Below are 26,975 nucleotides of genomic sequence, written 5' to 3'. Positions count from 1 at the left end.
GCAAGCAGACAGGGAGAGCTAGAGAAAGGAACTATTAAAGGATCATAGGGCAGGATTAATGAGAATGGCTAATAAAAAACGCATGTGTATTTTCTCACAAATCCTGCCCTATGATCCTTTAACTTCATGCAATTCAATGTTTTATGTTCCTTCCTACATCTATTTGTTGATTTGATTTTGGTCATGTCCACTGGGGATCAGATTACAGAGCCATCCACAGCTCTCTCCCACTTTCTGCCCTCTAGTGGTCGGCTCGGCTTTAAGGCAGAATGAATTAAAGACCCCCTAAAGCAAAAATTGATTTTTGAAATAATTAACATGTCCATGTTGTGTTTGGGTTCTGCTACAAGACATTTCAGCAGTGAAGTCACTAATGCACGCCATAACTGAGCATTTTAGATCTGAAAATGCAGTTGGATTCAGTTTTTCAGCACCCAGTCGGGTTTAATACGTCAGAATGCCTAGCAACCAATCCCGTTGATTTTTTTTCGCATCTCATTTGTTGTTCACTGTGATGGTGACACTTCACCTCTACTTATACAGTGAGATGTTCAATAACAGTATCATTGGTTGGCGTGGCCGCGCGGCGTTATTGCCTTATTATTCATAGAACCTGGATTTTTCAGTGAGGGAGAAATAATAAACGTGTTTTTAGCCTCTTTGAGAGTTTTTTTAAAACAACTTTTTAGTGGGAAAGCATTTTTACACATTTTAAAATGCCTCTTTATAATCGTTGTGCGTCTGCTTAATCAACATAAGATCACATGTTGTAGAGTGGTCAGAGTTAAATAATGGGCTGAAGCAAAGGGAGGACAGCTGAGGGAGGAGGAACTTTAATCTGCACTTCACGAAAACAACTTTAACCAACACGACACAAAAGGGTTTGTTGACACATCCGAACGCTAAAGAAGAAAATCGCTCCAACTGTGAATTAAAAAGACGACGACGCACAAAAACACCAGCCAGTTGCTATAATCAACACAACACAACAGTGTGTCATTAAATCCTGTTGGTATGAAATGTAAAACCCAAATCTTTCACTAGTTGGTGGAGGGGAAAAAAATGTGTCTTTGTCTTTGGATCATCAAGACAAAAGGAGGCGGCACGGTGCAGCAGTGCTTTGCATTATCGTCTCAAAGCAATAAGGTTGTGGGTTCCTCCCACAGTGCAGAGATAATATGCACATTAGGTTGATTGGCAACTCTAAATGACCCCATAGGTGTGAGTTTGAGTATATGAGGTTGTTTGTCTCCGTGTGTGTCAGCCGAGTGACAGACCGGAGACCCATCTAGGGCGTAGCCTACCCGCCCACATGCTATCTCAGCTGGGATTGGTTCAAACTCCCCCATGACCCTGCATGGATAAGTAATAAAGCCAATGCATGTGATGGATCAAGACAAAAAAGAAAGAGCCCCACACTCGAAAACGACTCCAAAAATGTTTTCAGCTCCGTTTCAACATTACATCATGATTACATAACATGCCTGTCAACAACATACCCACACACTCATTATAATGTTACGCATACTCTGCCATGTAGCCAAAACCGTAACAATAAAAGGTCCTTACACACAATTTATCAAACAGAAACAGAAGAAACAAGTCCTTTATTTTATTTTATTTTAACTCATGGGCGGAAGAAGGATGTCAGAGTTTTTTTAACGTTACTGCACTGACAGGAGTTTTTTTTTTAAAGTGCTTCAGGTCCTTCACTTTCATAACATCCTGCACTGAAGCGTATTATTATTATCCCACCAGTGTTTTTATGAAGAAGAAGTGCTTACCTCGTAACCTGATAGGCCTGGATCTCCTTGTTGGCCCATTCTCCCAGGAGCACCCTGGGGAGGCAGCATGTATATTTAGCCCAACATCCAATTAAGTCCTTCAGTCCATCAAGTAAAGAACTCACCACCGGCCCGATGGTTCCTCTCGTGCCCTTCTGCCCGTCAAATCCCATTTCTCCGCGCTCACCGATCGGCCCGGTCTCTCCCAGGTGACCTTGGTGACCTTTGCTCCCCTGGAGACAAGCCATCAATGAGCAGGTATGCAGCCAGAGCAACAACAAAACGTCCCCCCACCAGAGCTGTGTGCTTTGTTTGACAATTCAAATATTTAATACTGGAAGTCCATTTGACGAGCAGCAGCACCTCCACATGACCCGCCCGGTGTTTACCACCACGGCGGAGAACTTTTCAACTCTTTTGTGCAAGAGAAACCCCCCCCGAGCAAAGTGAACTGACAAACCTTCTCTCCTCGTTTTCCTCGTTCTCCAATTTTGCCGGATTTGCCCTCCTGACCCTGGTGGTGGAAAATTGAACAAGGGGTGCGTGTTTAGTTGACAAAAACATCTGTCTTTTTACTGGGAACTGAATGAAATTTGAAAAGCTGCCTGCGGAGAGACACTCACCCTGACGCCCGGCAGTCCAGGAGGCCCGGGGGGTCCTTCGTTCCCCCACAGACCGATCTCACCCCTGTCCCCTTTAGCGCCCTCTGGACCAGCCTCCCCCTTTTCACCCTGAGAGGAGCAGCACATCACAGTATGAGTTATTATTATATACTGGTCTATGTGTATATATTTTTTTTTAGAAATTTGTATTTAAACATTTTAAACATTTTACAAAACATTTCCTGACGTATGACTTTGAAAATGTGTGATAGCACCACGCAGGCCGGACTTTGACTTGCTTAACCTGAGATAATATGCTGTATATATAGTAGTTACCCATACCTCACTCCCTAAATGTTCATGTTTTAGTTTTGTTTTTTATGTTCTTTTATTACTAGAAAAAGGACATTCATGCTGATACTTTGTGACTAATATTTGAAATGGATGTACATGTCATATTTGTTGCAGAATGTCAATAAAAAACTACATTAAAAAAAGAAAAGAAAATGTGTGATAGAAGAATGAGTTACAATAAGAATAAATAAATGATAAAATTAATAGATAAATAAAAAGGGGAGAGAAGGAGGGGGGATTAAAATAAAAACTCAATAATAAAAGTTGAAATAAATGGATACAAATAAATAAATTAATAAAATGATTAACTAGGTAAATAAAAATAAAAATAAGTAATAAGACACACATACATCTATACATCAACCTACACATCCATATACTAGTCTATTTTGATGTAATCACAGGCAATCTCAGTTATAGGATCCTGGCCTGTTTGAATAAAACATTCAGACTCATTTTCACAAGCTTAAATCATAAATAAATGAAGTATCTGTCTGTTAGATACAAGGTTTCACATCATCAGCTGACAAAATGTCTGCTGAAGAACCTGGGGGGGGGGGGGGGGGGGGGGAGTTGCCACGACAACAAAAGCTCGGCCGCTCCAAATCTTTGCCAGTCGAACAGTCACCAAGACCTGATCCGACGAACAGAGAATCTCGTCTGTCAAGCACCGGGCTAAGAGTCTGCAGATCAGAGCCCTTGATTTTGAAGAGCGTGGCAGGTTATAAATAATTTTTTTTTCATTTTATCCCGTATTCACAGGGCCACCGGTGACACGGAGCCAGGACAGGAGAGATGTGAGCTCTGAAGCTGGCTCCACATGAAAGTCTCAGAGCTCGCGGCGGTTTCTGCACTTGACAGCTCAGGCATGTAAACACAGAGTTACAGTAGTTTAGCCAGAATGACACAAAACGCATGACTAATTTATCGGTGAGACACAACAGGCTGTAATTTGAAGATATTTCGAAGATGGAGGGGGGGGGGAAGAAAAAGAAAAAAGAAGAAGAAGACTGTCAGAGCGATCTGACGTGTTTTTCAAGGTGCGTGTCACCAGAAAGTGAACAGAGGCTCAGCTGCAGGTTTGCTGCAACACTAACAGAGCATGAAGACTTCAGCTCTGCTGCAGTGTTACTGTAAGAGGCCGTCTGAGAAACTCAAAACTCAAAACATCCTCCTGCTTAAATGATTTAGAACAGGTAAAGCAAAGCCTGTCTGAATAAGACAATGAAGCCATAAGGAAAGAGGAGCATTATAGTGGAGAAAGAAGACTGCACTCATCAGCACAAGTTTTAAATTATCATTAAATCGATACCTTAAACAGTAAAAGGCCACGTCCACCATGATGAGTGGCTCCAAAGATGCTTGTAACTTAATTAGCTGTTGTTGTTTCATAGATATCTGTATTTGTCTCAATCTATCATTAAACTGATTGTGCTTTTTAGACATTTTGCCATCACAGGTGACATTTGTTTCAACCTGAGAAAAGAATAAGAACAGATAATGAAGATAGCTTCACAAACTTAATAAACAGATCACCTGCCCTTGTCTTAATCGTTCTGTTTTCTAAATTGAGGCTCACAAGGGCCACATATCACTGTTTCCTACAACTATATGATGTTTTATCTGTATATAAATATTAGTTCAAGGCCTTTTGGTTCTGTGAAAAACACGTAATAGTCTCTTGACACAAAAAAGAATGACAAGATGGAGCAAGAACGCAGCCGAAATATAAACACAGTGATAACAGCAAGAAAATGATTCAAATGCTGCCTGATAACCTGTCATGTTACTGCGCTAATTACCTTCATGTTTTCTTGGAAGTCAATGTAGGTATTTGTTAAATCACACGTTTTGAGATTTCCCCGGTTTCAGATGCCAATGAACCGTGACAATGCACTGATTTTCATTGTCCTAACAGTTCACAGTCAAAGCTGCAAATCCCTCTGGAGCTGCTGTTTTCCATCCAGGAGCTGCACTCTGGCCAAGAGCTGCTCCGAGTAGTTTACTCCCCTGACTAACAGAAAACGTCCTGTACAGCAGAGTCTCAGGTCGACTCTCTCTCTCCTAATCCGCACTCTCTCTCTTCTCTATACTGTGCTCACTTTTTTTTACCACCTTCTCTAAGCCAAAGGCTGTTTGTGGGTCTGTCAGCCACACTTGCAGCAGTTTGGCTCCGCTGAGTCGGCAGCAAGCGTTTGTGCTTTTTCTGTTTTTTTTTTCTATTGTTTTTTTTTTCTCTCCATCACAATACTTGCCAGACAGTAGAGCTCCTAAAATAGCCACTCGATCTGTTCTCACTACGTGTCAAAACAATCCACCTCCAACTGTACAAAGGGCAATATCTTACAAACAGTCCTCATCTTGCTCTAATTACAGCGAGCTGCTGCAGTAAACACTGAGGTTCACTGGGTCCGTTGGGTTCATTTATGTTGAAATTAGTGACGACAGTGTGGTTATTAGCCAATATCTTGGAAAAATATATCTCCCTTAACTGTGGGATGTTGAAAAACACAGTTTTTTTTTTCAGTGGTGCATATCTTTAGATTGTCACCTACAGTTTGTCTTATTTCCATACTTGCCTTGGCTCCATCGGGTCCGCTTGTTCCAGCCTCGCCATCGATGCCTGGCTCACCCTGATAAATAAATGACAACAAAAAATATGGCTGCAACATTTTTGTGTAACAAAAACACTAATCACAGGAAGCGAAAACAGATGTGCAGCACACACACACACACACACAGTGAAACTGCCTTTTTAAAATATATTTTACTTTTCATAAAACAAATTTACCACTTGGTTTACGCTGCTTCACAAGCGACTTGTTCACTTCGCTGTGCAGTTGCCAACATGTATTCAGTTCATTTTAACTTATTAAGGTGAAAGAAAAATAAAACATGAGACACTCACTCTCTGGCCAATCCAGCCCTGCTCCCCGATGTTGCCGGGCAGACCGATGGCACCCTGTCGGGGGGGGGGGGGAGACATGTGATGCTGGTGATGTTTTGTATCTCTTTGATTTAGTTTCCACTGTGGTTGTTTAACAGTTAGCTTAACAGTAATGGAAACTAGTGTGGCTTTATGGCTTCACTCCAAAATCCAAACCCTGTGCTTTCAAATGGATACTCTGTGTTTTCTTATAATGCCAATTCCCATGTTTTTCCCCAAATAAAATAAAACTCCTGGCTCAGTCAGTACACAGTACACACCCCTACTCAACGGGCCCATAGCCTACAATTTCACATCCAGGTAGATTCTGGCTGTCATTCTCCAGTGTTGGCCAACAGCTGGAAGATTGTGCACCAGAAATGGTCCAGATGTGGGAGTAGCATCTGACGACATGGGCCAGATTTGGGCCATGAAAGGCAGCAGAAGAAACCCAAGCATGTGGCTGGATTAATCTGGCCATTATGTGTATTTTGTGATGGGGCTGGTGATTTCTGATTGGCTGTTGTGTTTCCAATACAGCAATGATTACTGATTATTAGATAAAGATTGTGAACAAAGCAGAAGCACAAGTAAGTTTATACAGTTAAAGTCACACACCTTGTTTTAGTTTGCTCCAATTCAAACATGTTTTTAAATGATAGTCAATTCGCTACATAATTTAATTTATGTGCTTATAAAAAATCTTGTCCCATCTGGCTCCCAGGACAGAGATACAGGCCTCGCCATAACCTCAAAGGCTGCTGTGATGGACTCATCGAGAGAAGACAAATATACATCTGCCTGTCCAATATCTCAATAATCTATGAGCGTTTCAACAGTTTATCAACATCGATCATCATTTCACCTTCTCTCCAGTTTCACCGGGCAGTCCTCTCTCCCCGGGCTTCCCTGCTGGACCCTATCACAAACAGGGACAGCCTTTAGCATTCAGCGCTAACACAACATAGTCAGCAGGAGTTCTTTTACACCAGCTGTGTGATCAAACTCACCGTCGGCCCCATCTCCCCCAGTGGTCCAATCGTTCCCGGAGGCCCTGCTGGTCCCTGCGGTGCCAAAAGAAGAAGCATCAATAAAAAAAGGTTAAGAGCGCTTTTCTAATCTTGGACAAACAGCCCTGAAAGTGACAGTGAAAGGAGAAAAAAAAATTGTGAAAAGAAATAAGAACCAGGCAGAAAAGTGTGGATCTGTGGAGATAAGTTAATCTGTGGAGCTAAGAGCCTTCAAAACACTGAGCCAAAGCTTCTGTAAGTGATGGAAACAGGCCTGCCGCTACAGAGGCACAGTCAGGCTACAATACAGCTGCCTCTCCAGGAAGGAGACGGTGTAAATCAAATTGTCTCAGACTCACTACCTCTCTGCTTGTGTCTGTGAGGCTTGGACAGAATGAGAGAAAGAGGATTAGGTCGTTCGGGGATTTGCAACCAGGGGGCTGTGGGTTTCTAGGATGCACTGAATAAAAAGGTGTCAGGGCAAGAAACTCAGAGTTGATGTGTGAGGGCGCGCAGTCGTGTGCTGGGGAGCCGCAGATCATTATAGATAATGAGACACTATGGTTTATTATGCCTGTATATCCTCTCTCTGTGATTCTGCAGCTTCCAAAACTTCACATATCCAAACCAGATGGAGCAGAGAGCGGGGAAAAAAAAAACAAAAAAAAAACATTACCATCCAGTAGCTCTTTGATAATGAGGTTTATTTTCAATTATGGAACCAAAATCGAGTTCATTCACGGAGGCACATAACGAACTCACAGGCTCTCCTGCTATTCCTTTGGCTCCTGGAGGTCCCGAGGGTCCTTGAACACCCTGTAAATAATACAGCTGTTTATAACACAACACAAACACACACACACACAAGAAAAAAAAACACACTACTGGTATTTATTTATACACATGTCCAAATGCCACTAGAGAAACTAGAGTGCACACAAGACTCTCTTATCCACTACTGTTCCCCAAAATGTCTCCACCTAGAAAAATCAAGACTGACCTAAAACAGACCTCTGTTAGCCCCAATCACTTACTGGAAATCCCTTAGGCCCGGCTTCACCTGTCTCGCCAGGCCGCCCCTGCAGCAGAACAACAAAACCCACCAAAAAATATAAGTACAGTCCGACAAGTTGTAACGCTGCTGTTTGCTCTTATAAAAAAACTGTAGTCAGCTCTGTGCAGATAGGAGAAGAAAATCCTCACATTTCATCAGCTAGAACCAGTGAATGATGGAAACTGGTTGGATAAATGACAACTTGATTAAGTGTTGTAAACAGTAAGACTGTTTTTGCACTAAATGAATAAGTCTGGATGATAGTTGTGGTTGCGCTTAACTAAAAGATCTGGCAGTCATTAAGGCTGAATGGATGAAACTGAAGAAAAACCACGAAGCAGTGCAAATTCGCACTTTGATTTAATAGATTTGAATAGACCTTTATTCTACTTGACCGTACACTGTATGTAAGAGCAGGAACAGAGCTTATATAAAAACTGCAGCTCTGCTCCTCTGGCCCCCGCTTTAATGAGAAGTCTGTCTCCGAGTCAGCCGGGGAAATTCTTCTTCATTAGGACAAAAGTATCAACATCTCTCTCCATTTATCCTCTATTTATACTGGTTCCTGCAACCTTGAGAGGGCGCGCGACCGAATGTACTCCAGTCAGGATTGTTTGCTAATGCGGCTAATAATGTCATTATTACTGCTATACGGGAGGAAAGTGAAGAAGTCTGATCTCCCCCTACCGTCTCTCCAGGGAGGCCCGCTTTTCCTGGTGGGCCATCAGGGCCCTGCAAAGAAAACATCCAACTCAGTTAACTCAGCTTTTTTTTTTTTTTTTTTTTAAATCCCCCTGAGTTAAAATGTTCCCGGCTGCCAAGCACTTCCAGCACCATCAATATTTTAGGGCGCTTTGATTTAAGGTTCTGTTGTTAGATTTGTAGTTAGAATGTCCTCTGAAGAATCCTCAGATGTTAAAAATAGTTAATAATTACAGTCTGCTGAACAAAGCTGCTTAGAAAACTCTCATGTTTTTTTGTTTTTTTTTCCCCCTACCACCCACCCCTCCGTTTGGAGACTTGAGTCATTTTGTTTACCCTTGATTTCCATGGGATAGATTGCAATTATGTAGCTTAAAGCCAGACGTACTGTAGCTCTAAAGGCAGTTTGGTATGTAAAGTTACATTATCAACAATTAGTCCCGAACTTGAACTGAACCGAACTTTAAGAGTCTCTAGAGACGTCAACTTTGACTTTTTGACCACGTGCTCACCTTTATTCCCGGAGACCCTTTGTGCCCCACTGGACCGTCGGGACCCCTCGGACCCTGCGCAAAGAAATTAAAAGTTGTCAGTGATTAATAGCTTTGGAAAGCTTGGCCTTTAACAGACCCGAGGCACGAGCTATTTAATACATTAAGTCAATGAACTTAGCCAGTCAATCGCCATTTTTGTCATCTCCATTTATTGGAGCGTGGGAGGCCGTTCCCCCGGTTTTTATAGCGTGCTATAGTTTAGCCGCCACTGGGGAGACACGATCAAAGATTGTGGCGATTTTGCAAATACTTGGCATCTGAGAATCAGCTCCAAACTGTGTGGACTTTGTCGTCCCCCCCCCCCCCGTCTTTTTTTCACGATCACACACAGTGGTACCGTCAGCAGCACACTGCGGTTATTATAAACACGCCTTGGGAAAAGGTCACAAATCCTGCAGCTGATTCATCCTGGCCTTTAAAAATCAAACCAGACTGCAAACTAGACTGACTGACTGACTGTCGTTGCTGCTGTAAGCATCTCACATAAAAGAGATGCAAACCAAAGCCAGAGCAGAACAGAGCTCCCACCTATGTAAGGCTTTGAAATTTTAATGGCTGCTTAATAGCAAACTTGTGCAAGGCCATTGTTGAGAGATGTAGTCATTAGTTAGGAATAAACAGTTACAGCAGAAATGTCAAATGTGTTTTAACCTTCAAGTAAAAATGATGTTAATTAAATCTAAAAATCTTTCTGATCACGCAATAAATGATTTCAAAGTATCACATCCATAATAAATCTCTTGCCCTTTCCACATGTTGCCTGTTTCTTGATCATCTATGTTGTTGTATACAGACATTCAATTTTAATAGAAATGGGTCATTCCACTGAAAACATCATTTCAATTGATATAAAAAACTATTTTGTATAATATTTGGATATAGGATATTTTACCATTTGTTTTACACAAAGTCACAGCTTTATGCTACAGGAGTGCTGTCTCTGTCTTCTTTCACGTAACTGCCGTGTGAAAACAGTGGATTATTATTACATCTGAATCTGCATGAAATGAGCTCAATCCACAGGCTCTGTTTTTGGAAGGGAAAAGATGATTGACAATATGACTTATTAAAATCAATATGTTTTACTGTGCAGACATTTATTATCTATCCCTCCCTACCCAATACGTTTTTCTTCCATCTCACAGACATAAATCCCACGAAGCTTCAGAGGAGGAGACTGCTTTTGAACAAAACCCCACCACATTTTTCAAAACTGAATAAAGCCATTGTCTTCTCTCCTTTTTTTTTTAAAGGGTAATATCGCAATTTTCAATGCAAAACTTTGGGCACAGGGGGAGGTTATTATCGCCCCCTCCCCCCCGTTCCCGGTAATTGAGAATTACTTTGGACACTGCAATAAGGAGAATGATTTTTAATCATAGTGGTCTTAATTCTATTTTCCAAAGGCTTGATGTAATTTTCAGTTATTATAGTTATTAAATATTACATTTGTGACTGCTTGTGATATTAGGGGAGCCGTGTAAAACCAATCCAGAGAATGAAATGCTTTAATTATACCACTTACTCATGTTAGATCAATTATTCATTCGGTTCAGTCATCCTGCTGTGCAACCAAGGGCTATTTTCACAAAATAGAAAACTCAATTATGGAAAAAGCCAGCGAACACTGGTATTATCCCAGGCTCATAGCAGCCACAGCGACCGACACACGTTTCCATGTTCAGAAACTCCAGGGTATTGTATTGTAAGGAGCAAGATGTTGGGACAAGCTACTTTGCATATAAGAATTAATGTGCTTTAGTAATACATGCTCTGATTCTACTTTGCTGTGTCTACGTCGAAATATACAGTACGGTTTGTTTCCTTCGGGCTTTTCCTCTCTCAGTCTGGTGTTTCTGCCGCTCCTCCTCCTCCTCCTCTGTGGGATTTAAATATCTTTGGATGGCTGGATTCATTTGCTTTTTCATGGTTACACAGTTCCTCTCCCATTTTTAATCCCAATTGCTGCTGCAGGGGGGCAGTAAAATACATGCTCCGCTATACAGTAAACTTTGTTTTGGCTTTTTTCCCAAGGAGAAGTAGAGAAAAATACCAGCAAATGTAAAACAAGACTGTAAGAGCTGTATGACTGACTCTGTGAAGCGATACTTAGCTTAAATGCTAAAGCTAGCAGGTGATATGCTGATGTTTATCTGGTACATTCTTTACGTATTAGTTTAGGATGTTAGCATGCTAACTTTTGCTAATTTGCATGCTTAGTTTTGCAGATATTTAACCAATTAACATTTTCTAAGGTACACAAAGTATCTGGCACTTCATCTAAAAGCTGGTGAGATACTTCAGTTCATACCAGAGTGCTTGGACCACCGGTATGGGCTCAAACTAGGGCCAAAAGGCTTTTTGAGCTTGTAAAGTGATCTTAACAAACAATTTCAAAGTTTGTATTTGTAAATGAACCTTTGTAAACCTGTAAATTAAATCTGCAGGGGAAATACACAAGTTAGCACATGTGTAGACAATATTTGTATTTGTAGAAAAGAAAACTGAGACTGATTAAAATCTTTGAAGAACAAAAACTCAGCGTTCCCACACAGGGAGGGAGGCTGAAGTTGACCCTGTTTTTACACCTGAATCTGAATCACAATTTGACGACCAAAGTGTGGAGCTCGGTGGCGTTTTTTTTGACTGATTACAATTTATGTTATCATGCAACCCTAATTTGAGCCTGTACAACACGAACGACCACCTCTAGATACACTAACTCCATGAACTGGTTGTAGCCTGAACTGTGTCACATAATGTATTGACAGAGATTATTTAAAGGGGGAACTATGCAGGTTTGGTCCTATTTCGCTGTTTTGGTTGCTTTTTTTCCTCCACTGAGCTCCCCCTACAGTTTTGGAGTGCATATTTTCATTGTTGTAAACACTCAGCGCATGTTTCTCACAAGACGAGATCTGGGACACGGGGTCCGAGGCTCTGATCTTGCAAGTTTAGTTTTCAGCCAAGAGAGCCTAAGTGGAAGGCAGAGAGCCTCCATTCTCCCCGTGACAAGTCATTTAACCATCACAATCACTCCGAAGCTGTTTAATTAAAGCAGATATCAGTGGAATGTTTTTGTTAATATAAGTCCTAAATAGTCCTATTTTCCGTCAGCAATCACTTACATGAAGTATTTCAGCCTAAACACGAGTCTCTCCGTCACTCTGCTCTGCTGTAACCCGAGGAGAAAATTTTCCTTGTGGGATACAAGTGTTATCCAATGAGGAGAGAGAACGGCATGAAGGGCTGTGTGTGCAGCCAAGGGATGCGCGTGAATGTGGTGACGTAGCACGAGGACCAATTGATGCCTGACAAGGGCGGGGGCTGCTAACTCATGGTGCGTTCAAAGAAACTCGTACTTTGTGTTTTTCCTTCCTGTGAAGTCATACCAGTTCGATCTGGTACGAGTTCACGGGTCGGAAGTTACGAGTGGCCGTTATAGGGAACTTTCACAGACAACAGGATGGTAAAAACACGAGCTACGGGTTACCTGGAACGCTACCAAGTCGTAGTTGTGACTTGAAGCTGTAACTTACGGTTTCAAAAGCCTGCCTTGAACGCAGCATTAGCCGAAACGGCCGTGAAGCTGATATCTGCTTTAAGGTGCAAGTCTTGCATTGTTCCTCTTTAATGGTTAAGTGAACTTCTCACACAGATTTAAGTCACTCACCCTAATGCCTTTAGGTCCTCTGATGCCGATGGATCCCCGTGAACCAGGAGGCCCCTGAATGTGTGTAAAGAAGCAATCATTAAGCCGGGTCCTGTCAAAGTGTCAAAGCTAAGATACAAAGGACAATTATCTAAGTCTCAAGCTGAATGTAGAAACTGTTATAAATGCTATTTTTCTAACCAACCTATTGTACCAGTATTATATTGAAGCACTCCACTGCTAAGCCTGCATTATTAATGCCTTCTGAGAGATTAGAGCGATATGAAGTGTCAATAATGGATTTGTCTTAAAGAGCAACTTAAATCCTGTTTCCTGTCAAACACCAGTTGCTTGATCTCAGAACTGCTTCTTAAACTGCGATGTGTATCAACATTAGGAGGCAAATGTGTTGACAGTTGTTCCACCTGTAAATACTGGCCATGATGGAGAGGATTAAAAACAAAACAGGGATAACAGTGCAGATTGTCAGACGGACGGTCTCTCCAGAACAACACTATCCAACTATTCATAAAGCTCAGTACATCACTATGACAATGACAAGTGTGAACTTACTGGGATCCCCTGCAGTCCAGGTATTCCCGTCTCTCCAGGTATTCCAGTGTGACCCTGACGGACACCACATCACTTAAATCATATCAATATTATTTAGACAAAATCATGAATCAGCTCCCAAACTGGATGGCCTTGTATTACCGGTAGCTCTTTGTTATACTGTTTAATCTGTTTAATCGGTCTCTCCAAACATACAACTCGCCCCCCCCACATCCCTTACGTATGAAGAATTGAACGCCCCACGGTACGAGAGACGGGGTCCAGACTTACTCCTTACCATCGGCCCCGGTTCACCTGGTGGTCCAGGGGCGCCCGTTTTCCCTCGGTCCCCCTGAGGAACAACAGAGAAACATCTCATGTAAGGATCCATCGAAAAATATTATTTTAACGTCACCGACCAATCGTCCAAAACCTCAAAAATATGAATTTGTGAAAAGCATCAAATTTGCATATTTGAGAAGCTGAAATCTTTTGCCTGATAAAATGACAAACAGTTGATTCTCCAGTGTTGGCTTATTGTCCGAGACCTAATTACATGCTTGACCAACAATAAGCAATAAAACTGATTAAACTGGACTCTGGACAACACCAACTGTGATGCTAGCACAGTGTGACAAATTGAGACCATGCTAACCTTTTCTCCGGCGATGCCCATCTCTCCGAAAGGCCCAATAAAACCAGGCAGCCCCTGAAGAAGAGGAAGCATCCTGTCATAACCGTTTCTTGTTCCTCTTAGTTGCACTGAAACTAGATTTCTCATAATAGGGCTGCTCAGCTTTGGGGCTCGAACAAAACAGACACACACAGACACAAGAGTGAGCATCAAACAGAAATAAGGGAGAGAAGCCTTTACCCTCTCGCCAAGCTTTCCGACCTCGCCAGTTATCCCGGTCTCGCCCTACAGCAAAGCAGCCAATTAGCATATCACAAACTTATTCATGCCTTTCGTTTTTAGTTCAAATCAGTCGAAAAATGTGCTCGGAGCCCCGTCTCCCTGTGGTAACGGGAGAATTAACATCTAATTTACACATATTCAGATGATGCATTATCATAAAAGTAAAACCAAGGGGATGGGGATGTTCACTTAAAGGATGACAGTGGTTCGGTGGTGGTTGTGTGACTGTTAGGTCTGACCTTGGGTCCGTCTGGGCCTGTCAATCCAGGGAATCCCTGCCTCCCAGGCCTGCCCTGAACAGAAAGCAGAAATGACACATAGAAGAGTAACGCAGCTCCTCATAACAAAACTATAAAGCCTCTGCATCTCCGGTATGCAAAAGGTGCAGCCTGTGAGTCGACCGTCGCCCCGAGAGGCCGCGGCAAAAACTAAAAAAAACAATTGATGCCAAAGCAACAATATCCCTATAAGAAACTTAATGATACACAAAAAAAACTAACAAAACAGTCATTTTCAGCATCAAAAGCTTATTATTACTCACAGAAGCCATTGAGTCGTTTTGTGTTTGTTTATGTTGATCACTGGTGGGTTACACGTTAGGGAAAATGGCAGACTGGAGTCAACCATGGCACAAAAAAATAAAAATAAAATAAAAAATAGAGAACTTCACTGGAAAAGCTTTCTCTATTGTTTCGCCCGGGATGATAAACACCTTTTTTTTTTGGACAGAGACACTGTGTCACCGTCACTGTGGACTTCTACTTTAAACTGCTCCACAGTTCAAAGCCGTCCTGTCTGTCTCTTACTAAATCAAAAGTTTGGCGTTTACGGCCACTTCACCCACTATGTTCTGCATCCAGATACTGAGAGATGAATATAAATCTGCGTACGGCGGAGATGCTTTACAATCAAATCACTTTCAATAACCTTAAATAGCCTTTACGGCACATTTGACGGTATTAATTCACTGTCATCAACTTTAGGTGTTTTATGCATCAGTCATCACCACTGACGAGCAGCTATACATTTGATTTAAAACTGAAAGGCAGCTGCTGTGTGTGATTTCTTTTTATGATAGAAAGAGAATAGCAATTTGCGAACCAATCCGGGAATATGAGTCTACGGTGTCCAACAGTTTCTCAAAAACAGCTTCAGAACAATAGATGGAGCAGAAAGCCACTGGACTTGTTGTCTATAATGATCCATGGATTGCAAAATTAGTTCAGACAGACGCGTGTGGGGTTTTTGTGTTGATGGTTTTGTGGTCTGGTGTGTGTAGCGGATCCTGCATGATTATGATGTTATGATGGTTTCTAACTGGTCTGGAGTTGCAGGGATCATCCAATCAGCACTCACCTCGAGTCCAGCGGGTCCAGCTGGCCCGAGCGGTCCCTCATCACCCTGTCAACAGAATTGCCGCATAAAAGGTCAGAGAAAGAAGAAAAACACCTCCTCCTTCTTCATCTTCTGCTTCGTTTTCAAAATGTCAACACACACACAAAAGAGTCAAACCCACCTGGAGTCCAGGTGTTCCTCTTGGACCGGGCAAACCTCTGGTCCCCTGCTTTCCCTGCGGACGACAAAGACCCGAGAGTTAACTGTCACTCGCAAGCTTCAACAGTCACGACTGAAGAGTTAAATTCACTGGACCGACCTTGGGGCCTTCGGGGCCGTTTTGACCCGGGGGTCCGATGTCACCTGGGAAGCCCTGTGAAAACAGCCACACAGTAAAACACCAACTTTCATTTCATTTATCTCCTTTTGACCCCTCCCTGGGGAATAAGGGACAAAAGAAAGGACAACAGATCAGAGCAGACAGCGGCCAGATTACAGCAACATGGAATTAGACAGAGTTAATGAAATGAAATGAGCATGAAATGAACATATCGACAGCTCATTTAACACAAATACTTAAGATTTTCTTCAAGAGTTTAAACAAATAATAAAATCTTTACATTATGAGCTTTTTAAATTTGTAAAGATTTGGATTTACTCTGTAGAACCTTCTGATGAGCTCTTTTTTTAACTGATTTTTTATTTGACATATAAACACATACAAACACAAACTCAACAAACACTGAGGAAATGTATATTATATACTGTACAGTTACACTTACTACGCTGATGAGCTCTTTTATTGGAAAGCTTTTCCTGATTTGATTTGATTTGATTTGATTTAATTGTATTGGTTGTCATTTTATTGGTTGTCACTTTGTTGTACAGCACTTTGTATCATTTGTTTTGAAAGGTGCTATATAAATAAAGTTTTTTATTATAGTTACTATTATTTTCTAAGGAAAGGAAAAGCACATGATGGTATTCATCGCCTCAGTCACCAGTCAAACAAAGACTACTGCAAGATGCATTGAACTAGCACCTTAAATACACTGATAGAGCAACATTCTTTAAATATGCATCAATTCAAAGTACAATCAGCCAATCCTACCTCAGGACCAGGAGGACCAGGTAAACCATCAGGGCCCTTGTCACCAGGTTTGCCCTGAGAGAAGTCACAAATACAGATCAGACAACCTCAAAATCACTGACACATCGCACCTAGAAACAAGCCTTTGCATCTTCTTTATGAAGTCCACAGTCATGTCTAGTATATGCACAGTTACTTGGGAATCTCATTTTCTCAATTCCACAGTATTTCGGCGCACCAAGCTGTTGGAGCCGAGGTACGACGCTGACAGGAGGAATGGGAGGAATGAGGCTGTTATCACTGCTGCACCCATGCAGACATCATACAGCAGGGTCAAGCAAACAAGACAGGGAGTGGGTTTTCCCAGGAATCTCAAATCAGGGATCAGAGAGCAGTCAAGATATTAAGGACACTTAAGAGCACATGAGTGCCAACTGCTGGATTAGTCTTAATGCTCGGGGAGAATTCTGGGCTGGGAATTTCGTCTGCGCCCTCTCTGCTCTTTGAGAGGTTGTTTGTGTTCGATTAGCTAAAAATTTCTTAGACTCACATTCTCCCACAGATGAACGCCTGAAATTTTGCTTTTGTAAACATTGGAAGATTTCCACTGATTTTTATTCAAGCGCCGTCGCTTTTTCTTTTTTTTCTTTTTTTTTCTATCTCGAGTGCATCAAAAGATTTAGTGTACCCAGAGTCTGAGCACAGCCAGCTTTTAGATCAAAATTCTCAGTCGAAACAACTTTCACAACAATTTTTTTTTTTTTTTTTTTTTTTTTTTAGAGAAGCTGCGTCCACTCGCAGCCAGCCTCCTCTGAGCTCCGCTGGACAGAAAGTACTTTATCAATCATTTATTGATCACTCAGGAAAAATACATACACAGAGAAACAGAGGATTCAAGCGACCCAAAGCTGTTGTGCATGAAAAGAAATGGCTGTATAAATAAGCATGACCTCTGTATGAAGTAGTGCAGTGCAGTGCAGTGTCGAGATAAGCTGAGCTGTCAGTAATCACAGATTAACTGTGCAGGCTAATCAAACAGATCCCAGCTCTGCACTACGGTGCTGGGAGCTGAATCCCTGAGCTGTCCGCCTTTAACTAGACGTAGCCTTAGATATTCTGTTGTACCTTTTTTGTTTTTTTTTGTCTCGGCTGATGCTCTGCTGTGTTTGAAAGGGGGATAGAAAATACCTGTGGTCCTGGTTTTCCTTGAGGACCCGGTAACCCAGGTGAGCCACGCATCCCCTGTAACAGGAAAAAGGGCAGCGCATTGTAAACAAAGCCAGATGGAAAATGGTTGGTTAAATACAGAAACACATCCAACTCTATTTCTAGGAAAAAATAGGATAAACTGCTCATCAAACTACCTGTGCTTATTATATATGTATAAAACACCTGCTCCATCACCCACACACACACACACACACCTTGTCCCCCTGGAATCCGCTCTCCCCTGGCTCTCCGGGCAAGCCGACATCCCCCTGAGAAAAACACAAAGCACGACCACACAATAACCAGAGTGTTAGCAGGAAAACGTATTCAATCAACAGGAGTGTATTACAGCTTCGTGTTATCTGTCCGCTTGCAGAGAGACATTTTCTGCAGCCATTCGTGGATTTAGTGGGTGAGTGGTCTAAGAAAGACGTGTGCAGATCACCTTATCACCTTTCAGTCCTGGTTCCCCCGGGTTTCCCGAGACTCCCTGGGAGGGAAAAAGAAAAGAAAACACTAAAATCATTTTTGAATGTTAAGGAGGATTAACAACATCAGGCTCAAAGTGAACAATAATAATTAATAAGACAAACCAGAACCCACATATGCAACATATCCACACTGTTTACCTTGAGTCCTAGAGGTCCTGCAAATCCCATAATGCCAACAGGGCCCATGTCTCCCTGTCACCAACAACACACACACACAAAACATCTATTTACTAAACTCAATGAAGAGATAAAACTGTAAAACCTAAATACATCTCACATGCTCATAGCTGCTTCTATCGCCCATAACTACATCTGAATCTTACATAACTGGTTCTACACAGGGCTGAGTGAATGGATGAAGAATATGAACTGTTTTTGTTTGATTAAGGAGGGTAAATGTTTTTAATTGTTAATGTTATGGGACAGGACCTTTGTCTAAACCAAATGCTTACATTATATTATTTAAAACACCTACCCAATCATCTAATATAAGATTAATTCAATGCTTTGACATTCAGTGCCACTTTATAGTTTTTGTTTCTCTGTGCTGTGACTATATGTCAGTATTCAAGGTTGAAATCTAATCCAAGTGTTTATTATCAGCTACAAAGATGGATTTCTTGAGCTAAATAGTCCTACAGTAAAACATGGGTAAGGAACCTGAAAGTATATCAAGTAAGGAATCGTCTTTCTTTCTTTCATATAGAAGTTTTCAAAAAACAGCTGATCTACTGATCCATCCAACTGCTCTCCAGAAGGATGAGAGGCACAAACAAGGGCTTAAGGAGAAACAAGAGAAACAAGGACATTCAGTACAAAATATAAAGCCCGACAAGCAGGGAGAAGAATACAACAACACTCACAATAAGACCGGGGACTCCACATGGGCCAGGAGCTCCCAGTTCACCCTAGGAGGGAGGGAGGGAGGGAGGGAGGGAGGGAGGGAGGGAGGGAGGGAGGGAGAAGAGGAGGAGGAGGAGGAGGAGAGAGATGCAACATGAGCAGAGGCAGAGAAGAGCAGCAGCAGCAGCAGACAGAGGGAGGACATGTGTAAGCAGCATACAGTCGTGTTTATATATGTTGTTTGTTTACTCGTTTGCCTCCTCCATTCATTCACGGCCTTAATGTGCTTCTCCACTCAGCTCTGCATAGCGAGCCTTGAGCCTTGAGCTAGCAACTTGGCACCGGACACACACGGGCTCGTTGTCCAAATGATCCGCCGTCCCACAGCCGCACCACATGCCATGTCTACATCCTCTCCAGCCCAGAGATGGATGACACACAGCCCAGTGTGGCCTTCCTGTCGCCTCCGCCTTGTTCGTCATGAATGAAAGGAGACGGATTCAGCCAAATTGACCCCCCCCCCCCCACCCATCCACCCACCACCCTCCACTCTTTCTCTCTCCCTCCTTTCCCCCTTGGAGGGAGAGGAAATGAGGCCTGGAGGAGGCTCTCGGAGGTCAGCCAATCACAATCTAACACTGACCCCGTCAATCACCAGTAGAGTGGGTCAAAGTCAAGAGAGAGAGGGAGGAGAGAGAGAGAGAGAGGAAAGAGTGAAACTGCTGATGCTGCCGCCGTATATCAGAGTGGATTATGACGGGTGAGTGAGTTACTAAGTGAACGCACAACTTTGACTCACAGTCCGGTTTGTGCAACGGTGAAGTTTTCTCCAACTCTGTCAGGCCCATTAGGTACATCACACCTTTTCCATCCACTTTTGTACACATACTTATGCAATCTAATGGTTATATTATGTACTAATCTTTTTGAGTCAAAATGTAGTCAGGTTACTGTTTTAAAAACAATTTCAGTTGTCATACTCATTTTTTTGTCGGGCCACATTATGCTGTAAATATGAATGAAACACCCAAAACAATCAATGAAAATAGTACATCAGTACTGTATAGTCCAGGCCTGGATGGAAACTACATTTCTGAAATAAGATTCAGACATGACCCAAGACAACAGGAGGGTTAAAGGTCCAGTGTGTAAAATGGGGGTAAAACCGTGATATCTACTGTAGCGTTCAGATTCCAGTTTGCAGTGCTCACTCACTTTCTCGCTCGTGGCCTCCAAGGACAAAAATACTTATTTGCCACGACTGGGAGTATTTTAGGAGCATGGAGCGATGAGGTGAAGATCTAAACCATTTTACTATATGTCTGCTGTATCCTCCTCGTTCGTCTTTCCTCCCTCCTTCTTTATTTATGAATGTGAAACTTGTGAAACGTGCTCTCTGCCTGGCTGGATTTTCCGTTCGGGCCGCCGTACAAACATGGTGGCGCAAGATGGCGCCACTCTCTAAAGCAAGACCCTTGCTATATGTATATATAAAATAATTTTATTTTATAGCGATTATACACTTATACAAATGTGGCGGATGTTGTCTGGCCTGTGGGTTTCGAACCGGGGTGTCCCGCACCGCCGGCGACGATGCAATGCAAACCGTTTCGCCAAGAGGTCCATGACCACTTGGCAAGTGGGTTTGCACGTCTTTTATGGGCGAGTGAGTTTAACTTCACTACGGCTAAGCGCCACATGCCGTCACTTCTCCTCACTGGTACCTCTTGACCCTCGGACCTCCGTTACACAAATATATACAGTAAATGGGTAGTATATTCAGATTTTGCTTGCCAATTACTACACACTGAACCTTTAAGTGTATTATAGTCACATAGAACGTGTTAAATACCATGTGAAATGCATGAGGTGTAAAGTTCAGTGTGTCTGCATGTACCGTATCTACATAATTTCACTTACTGGGTTCCCGTCGGGCCCTGGGGGTCCCCTCTCTCCAAAGTCACCAGGAAACCCCTGAACACACAAACAAACAAACAGGACAGTCATGTAACCAGAGGAGGAGGAGGGGGTGTGTAGGGGGGGAGAGAGAAACTGAACGTCAATCATTCATTCGGTCCATTATTTGGTTAAAAACCATTCATTTTGTAATTTGCTGAGTTTATACTTATATATCACTTGGTTTTGTCAGTTATCACACTAAACTAAAAGGGAGGAATCAACAAAGTGTTTCCCAAAACAGACATTAGCGGAGTAAAGCCAAGCAAATCCCATCAGATCTGATCCCAGCACTTCATTCCTGGGAGACCAGCAGGAAATTCCATGGTGGAGTGTTTCTGAGCAGCCGAGTGTCTGTGTATGTGTGCGTTTATGTGTGTATTTGTGTGTGTATCTGTGTGTGTGTGTGTGTGTGTGTGTGTGTGTGTGTGTGTGCGCGGGCTGGCAGGGAGCGCTCAGCAGCCTGCGAACCAAACCCCCAGGACTTGCCTAAATGGCTGAATAAAGCTGCTTGGCCCGGGAACTGCTGACTGTGTCTTTTTTTTTTTTTTTTTTTTTTTTTGCTTGGTCCTCGTAATTCCATTATAGAGGCAGAACAAGAGGCGTGATGCAGCCGCGAGGCCACACGCTCAACATGTGCTTGTCAGCGGGCCAAGGTCAACATGGAGCCCGCTGCAACATCACGGCTCAGCACTCGCCCACAGAAGGCGAGTGTTACAGACAGAAAAGAAAAAACAAAAGTGACAACTGGCAGAACGGAGGAGAGATTTTTGATGCGGAAAAACAAAAAAAAAGATCTAATTAAAAACCTGACAACCTCCGGAGATGGCAGAGACAAGTTATTATTTGCGTGGCAGACTGCTCCTTTTCTTTTTTCTTTTTTCTTGAAACATTAGGGCAAATGCGGATAAAGCAATAAGACGTAATTGGCGCGACGTGAAGCCCACAGGAAATGTGGAAAACTTCGCCTCTCGCCAGAAATGTCAATAACCGAGTGGAGGTTTGATCAGAAACACATGCAGGTCTTTGTTCTCATATCGAGAACAAACTCTCAGCGAGGTTGGCATCCACGCACTCATTAGGGAGATCTACACAGTGGAAAACCCTTCCATCCCCGTTACATGCAGAATATAACATGTATTAGATAGATGGATGCATAACGGGATGCTGCTTTTCTGCTGACACAGGCAGAGAGAAGATGTTAGATGTCATAAAATGCCCCCCAAAAAAAAAAAAAAAAGTCTCAGAATTGGCTTTTTTTTTTTTTTTGGTGGTTCAAACTGTTTGAGTCTTTATGACGTGGATCAACGAGACATGCAAACTCTGTCTCTTGTTTGTCTCTGTTTTCTGCTGAGTCAGCACAGACAAAAAGAAGCGTCTTAGACAAAGAGACTGACCTCACTTCACCACAGAGGAGGAAAAAAAACCAACAAAAAAAAGGAGGTTTACTCATGAATTGGCTATTACAAGCATATTTTTTGGACCTCAGTCATGGTCACTGACCATTACTTCATAATAACATATATTGAAAAAAAAAACATGTACAACCAGCCTGAGCATGGGAAAATCAGATTCACACAAGCGGTTATGTGAAGTATTAATGTTTTCCATGTAAGCCGACATTTTTTACTTCCTGGCGCCAATGACGGTAGACTTCCCTGAGTCTGCGGGTAGAGGCTCCGAATCGCCAAACCCACAACTGACACATCGCATTATGATATGAGACTAATTTCAAACAAGCCCAGTAATAAGCGCACCGTGTAACACACTGTGTGATGTTTCTTCATCGACTTCAGGCAGAGAAAATTAGTCATAGGAGATTTATAGATGAGCAGTCACTGACTTTAATATGAGGGCAGTAACTTCTAATTTGAAAAGGGAATAAATTAAGTATATGTGCTCCCAGATTCAGTTACACAGTCTAAAGGTTGCATATTTTCCCAATCCCGGTGAAAATCCCAAGCATCATATATATATATATACACCACAGCTTCTCCTCTCACAGATTTACAGCTAAGGTCAGGAGGGGCTGCAGGGTGACCGAGAGCCCCTGTCAGAGTAATGGTCATTTAGTACATTTTAAAAGTAGCTCTGCAATACAGTAAAGAATCCATAGATCAAGACAAAGCATCGCCCTTTACGAGGCTGCACTAAAATATGTTGTCTGAGAAGTATGTTGAGAGAAAACTTTACCGGCCTACCCATCTTGCCCTTCTTCCCATGAACGCCGGGAAATCCCTGGAAACAGGAAAAAAAGAGAGAAAAGAGATTTGAGAATCAGAGAGAGAGAGAAATAGATAAGGAGCTAAAGGAGAGATAATAAAACAGCATAAAGTAAAAAACACAGAAATCATTAGATGATGGGAACGAATGCCCTTTGAAGCTGTGGTGCTGTGTAACAATGGACTAAAAGAGGCAAAAATGTAAATATTCAACATGTGCAGACGTTTCAGACTCAGCTGAACTGTATTTTCAACCGAATGCTACGTTAGCATGCTAATTTATAAGATTCAATATGAAACGATAGCGTGTAAAAGCTCAAAACACGGCTTTGTTGGACTTTTTTTTGTTTATTATGTCAACGACTCTTCTGTCAGAGTTGACATTTTTATTATTTATCATTCATCATCATGACTGGCACTGGATGAAAAGTCCATCCCTGGGACCTGGGTTTCATCCTCTCAGGACCCGTGCTTGTTCCATATTTCATGGAAAACCCATCCCCATGTTTGTGGCATGTTTTACATTTGAGTAATGGATTATCTGAGGAGACGGGGCTGACGCACTGATGGGCCGACCGGACCACAGCGAGACTTGGCTGAGGAGACTAAAAACACGCACCATACTTCCCAAGAGATTTGGTGCCACTGTTTTTATCCGCTGTCACACTGAGCCCTGGCTGGGTTCAAGTCAATTTAAATCCTCCTCCTACATCATAACCTTCCCCTGGACAGTGGACAGGTCGGGGTCTAGGTTTTCTGCACCCCCCAAACGTTTGATCTGACGCTGTATGAGGCATACTGACTCTGCTTTGGCCTTCTGAGGGTGATTTGATGAGGTGCGCCTGGAGTACCTCAAGAATGAGACCTATTTCTTTTTCATGATTTTTGGCCCACGGACAAGTCATATAATGCAAACCCAGAAGCTATTCACTCTCAAAAAAAAAAAGCCACGAATACTCACTCTCTCGCCATCGGGACCGGGGAGGCCAAAAAGCCCAGGGATGCCAATGTGTCCCTGGGGAGATGAATAAAAGATGGGAGTGGATGGGAGCAGATAAGGCAAAGATGGACGGAGAAGCGAAAAGAAGGTGGACAAGACGGGCCCCGATGAGATGATGGAGATGGACAGCAGAGATGTTAGATGTCAACAACACCAACACATGTCTAAAAATATCTACAAAGAATTCAGCTGTGATGCTTTGATGTGTTACAGCACTGCTTTTTTTTCTTTCTTTTTACACAGCTACAGTGGAGCGTGGACGAGAAGAGCCAAGCCTTGAGGCAAGTGTATATGCCCATGGACTGCATGGTGCTGGCTTCCACGATGTAGTCCAAGGGCACATACCCTCACATCAGGGATCTCTGAAGATCTGTCTGCTGGATCTGCTCAAAGGAGGAGGAAGAGGAAGAGGAGGAAGAGGAGGGGAGAGGTGGCGAAAAAAGAGCAGCGGGAGAAATTACAAGCTGACATTTGAATGCATCATGGCTGCGCTCGGCCGCAGAGCCGTTCAGTTTTATGACATTTGCCCAACATTAACAAGAGCAGAGCGAGTAGAGGCCGCAGTTAATTGTTCACAATGTGTACGACTAACACAACACTCTGTCTCTCTCATTAGTGGCGTTTACGACATTGGTCTTTTTGACATTTACACTGGTTACACAGTACACAACAGTAGAAACATGCTTCTCTCTGCACATTTACCACAACAAATCAGTGTCATGTCAGTTTTTTTTTAGTTTTTCCACTGATCTACTCACCCTGACTCCCTTTGGCCCCAGTTTTCCTATCGGCCCCGGAAAACCCTGCGTGTGAAGAGATGACAAAACACGTTTCAAACAGTAGCAGCAGCAGAGCTACAGTCTAACCCAGGGGTTAAACCAGTGTTTTTCAACCTTGGGGTCGGGAACCCATGTGGGGTCGCCTGGATTTCAAATGGGGTCGTCTGAAATGTGTAATAATTGACAAAAAATTATGATAAACAACTGTATTCTATACTTTCACTTTCTCGAATTTAAATGGAGTTCAAATAAAATGCAGCATATAAAAATATTTGAGCTGATTGATTCATCTTGATTGACGGAGTCGCTAGAAATGTGTGATGTCAAAATGGGGTCACAAGCCAGAAAAGGTTGGGAACCACTGGGTTAAACATCCTCTCATCTTGATAATAAGCATCAACTTTATCCAGATTTTTGCAAAAAAGAAAAAAAGTCCTAATTCTCATCTTGGCTGACATTTTGCTGTGTTAATATTTCAGCGGCGTTTGCACTGCAGAAAATCTCCCCTCCCACACCCACACACACACACACATCCTTCTGAACAGTAAAGATCAACTCTGAGCAACAGGAGCGTTCTTCCTCCTCCAGCAAAGTGCAGCGTCTTGACATAGACCTACGGCCCCGATGATGATTCACAGCGTACAGATGGTAGGGGGTGCTAAAGCCTAATCCATCACGCGCCACAAAGTGTCTATAGGGATCAGAGTCCTGACACAGTAAGTGCGCCGCAGCACCGAGGCTGAACGCAGAGGCCCGTGTCTGAACTCCACCTTATCATAAACATTCAGGGAGCGTCACAAAAAAAAATAAAAGAAAAAGTGGGTGAAGCCGCCGTCCAGCTGCTCCTGAATCCTCACATTTGCTTACAGCTAAAAGGAAACAGACTCTAAATGCAGAGAAGACCATAACGCCTCCCAGCTTTGACTTATCAGACACTTTTTTTTTCCCCTCGAAGGGGAACAAACGACTGACGCTAACGGATCGGAAGGAGAGAGAGGAGGCTTATTTGTACCCGGGGATCTCTGGCATTAGTCACACTTTTATTGCCCTTTCTTTCTCCGGGGCAGCGCTTCCTATGGAAACCTTTTGACATTTTATTTCCTCGCTAGACCGGTGGCGGCCATGGTTTTAAATTCCACCACAGGTGCTTCTATAGTTTAGAGCTGTTGCCTTTTCTTTTTTTTTTCGCCCCCTTTCATTCTGCTGCTATAAACTTTTTATTTGGATTTACCAAATTAGGTTTCTGTGAGGCTGACGCTGAGATGCCGATGGCGGAGATTCTTTTTTTTTTTTTTTCGTCACCAGCCAATATCTTTAAATGTGATTATTTTCTTGCTACAGAAAACACACAAAGGATTCAGTGTTTCCCTTATAATTCCCTTTTCATTCATCAATGTGACAGTAAGCAAACATTACTAGCTGAAATTTGATTTATTAAAGAGGTGAAAATTGCCCCAATTTAAAAAAGAAAAAGAAAAAAAAGGCTGAATTCACAATAAGAGGTGATATCCTAGCCTCCAGTTATTGTTTCTTCTTGTGTGTGTGTTCGTGTGTGTGTGTGTGTGTGTGTGTGTGTGTGTGTGTGTGTGTGTGTGTGTGTGTGTGTGTGTGTGTGTGTGTGTGTGTGTGTGTGTGTGTGTGTGTGTGTGTGTGTGTGTGTGTGTGTGTGTGTGTGTGTGTTTGTGTGTGTGTGTGTGTGTGTGGCCCTGTTCAACCAGCACCGCAAACACTAGATTTACTGCACCTGCCTGCCAGGATAGCCTTTGGCCCCAGGGCTTCCATCATCGCCCCGTTCACCCTGTGGAGAGAAGGACAGACCAGAGATCAGCGAAAGACCAAACGAGGTGAGAAGGGGAAGGAAGAGACGGAGAGAGAGAGAGGACTGAAGGATGGAGGGAAGGAGGGAAGGAAAGGAAAGGCAGCTGCATTCGCTCTTCTTTTCAC

At 42.7% G+C, this 26,975-nt stretch overlaps 1 protein-coding gene across 1 annotated transcript in view; it reads right to left on the bottom strand.

The window, feature by feature from the left end:
- col27a1b (collagen, type XXVII, alpha 1b) overlaps window positions 1–26,975 on the bottom strand; it is a gene marked incomplete at its 3' end in the record, with an annotated part of 76,293 nt that overhangs the window by 13,620 nt on the left and 35,698 nt on the right. The window contains exons 9-40 of the mRNA XM_083979190.1: window positions 26,776–26,829; window positions 25,011–25,055; window positions 24,214–24,267; window positions 23,224–23,268; window positions 20,995–21,048; window positions 19,095–19,139; window positions 18,370–18,423; window positions 18,186–18,230; window positions 17,956–18,009; window positions 17,720–17,773; window positions 16,553–16,606; window positions 15,761–15,814; window positions 15,623–15,676; window positions 15,463–15,507; window positions 14,346–14,399; window positions 14,065–14,109; window positions 13,846–13,899; window positions 13,489–13,542; window positions 13,212–13,265; window positions 12,660–12,713; window positions 8,945–8,998; window positions 8,418–8,462; window positions 7,711–7,755; window positions 7,439–7,492; window positions 6,677–6,730; window positions 6,532–6,585; window positions 5,649–5,702; window positions 5,320–5,373; window positions 2,408–2,515; window positions 2,245–2,298; window positions 1,910–2,017; window positions 1,785–1,838 (exon numbers count right to left, since the gene is read on the bottom strand). Of these exons, the coding sequence (XP_083835316.1) occupies window positions 1,785–1,838; window positions 1,910–2,017; window positions 2,245–2,298; window positions 2,408–2,515; window positions 5,320–5,373; window positions 5,649–5,702; window positions 6,532–6,585; window positions 6,677–6,730; window positions 7,439–7,492; window positions 7,711–7,755; window positions 8,418–8,462; window positions 8,945–8,998; window positions 12,660–12,713; window positions 13,212–13,265; window positions 13,489–13,542; window positions 13,846–13,899; window positions 14,065–14,109; window positions 14,346–14,399; window positions 15,463–15,507; window positions 15,623–15,676; window positions 15,761–15,814; window positions 16,553–16,606; window positions 17,720–17,773; window positions 17,956–18,009; window positions 18,186–18,230; window positions 18,370–18,423; window positions 19,095–19,139; window positions 20,995–21,048; window positions 23,224–23,268; window positions 24,214–24,267; window positions 25,011–25,055; window positions 26,776–26,829 (1,764 nt within the window). The remainder of the gene's footprint in view (window positions 1–1,784; window positions 1,839–1,909; window positions 2,018–2,244; window positions 2,299–2,407; window positions 2,516–5,319; window positions 5,374–5,648; window positions 5,703–6,531; window positions 6,586–6,676; window positions 6,731–7,438; window positions 7,493–7,710; window positions 7,756–8,417; window positions 8,463–8,944; window positions 8,999–12,659; window positions 12,714–13,211; window positions 13,266–13,488; window positions 13,543–13,845; window positions 13,900–14,064; window positions 14,110–14,345; window positions 14,400–15,462; window positions 15,508–15,622; window positions 15,677–15,760; window positions 15,815–16,552; window positions 16,607–17,719; window positions 17,774–17,955; window positions 18,010–18,185; window positions 18,231–18,369; window positions 18,424–19,094; window positions 19,140–20,994; window positions 21,049–23,223; window positions 23,269–24,213; window positions 24,268–25,010; window positions 25,056–26,775; window positions 26,830–26,975) is intronic.

This window comes from Trachurus trachurus (assembly GCF_905171665.1).
Source record: "Trachurus trachurus genome assembly, chromosome: 9".
Taxonomy (NCBI): Eukaryota; Metazoa; Chordata; class Actinopteri; order Carangiformes; family Carangidae; genus Trachurus; species Trachurus trachurus.
Note: the sequence above shows the minus strand (reverse complement) of the source record. Positions and strands in the feature narration are given on the sequence as shown.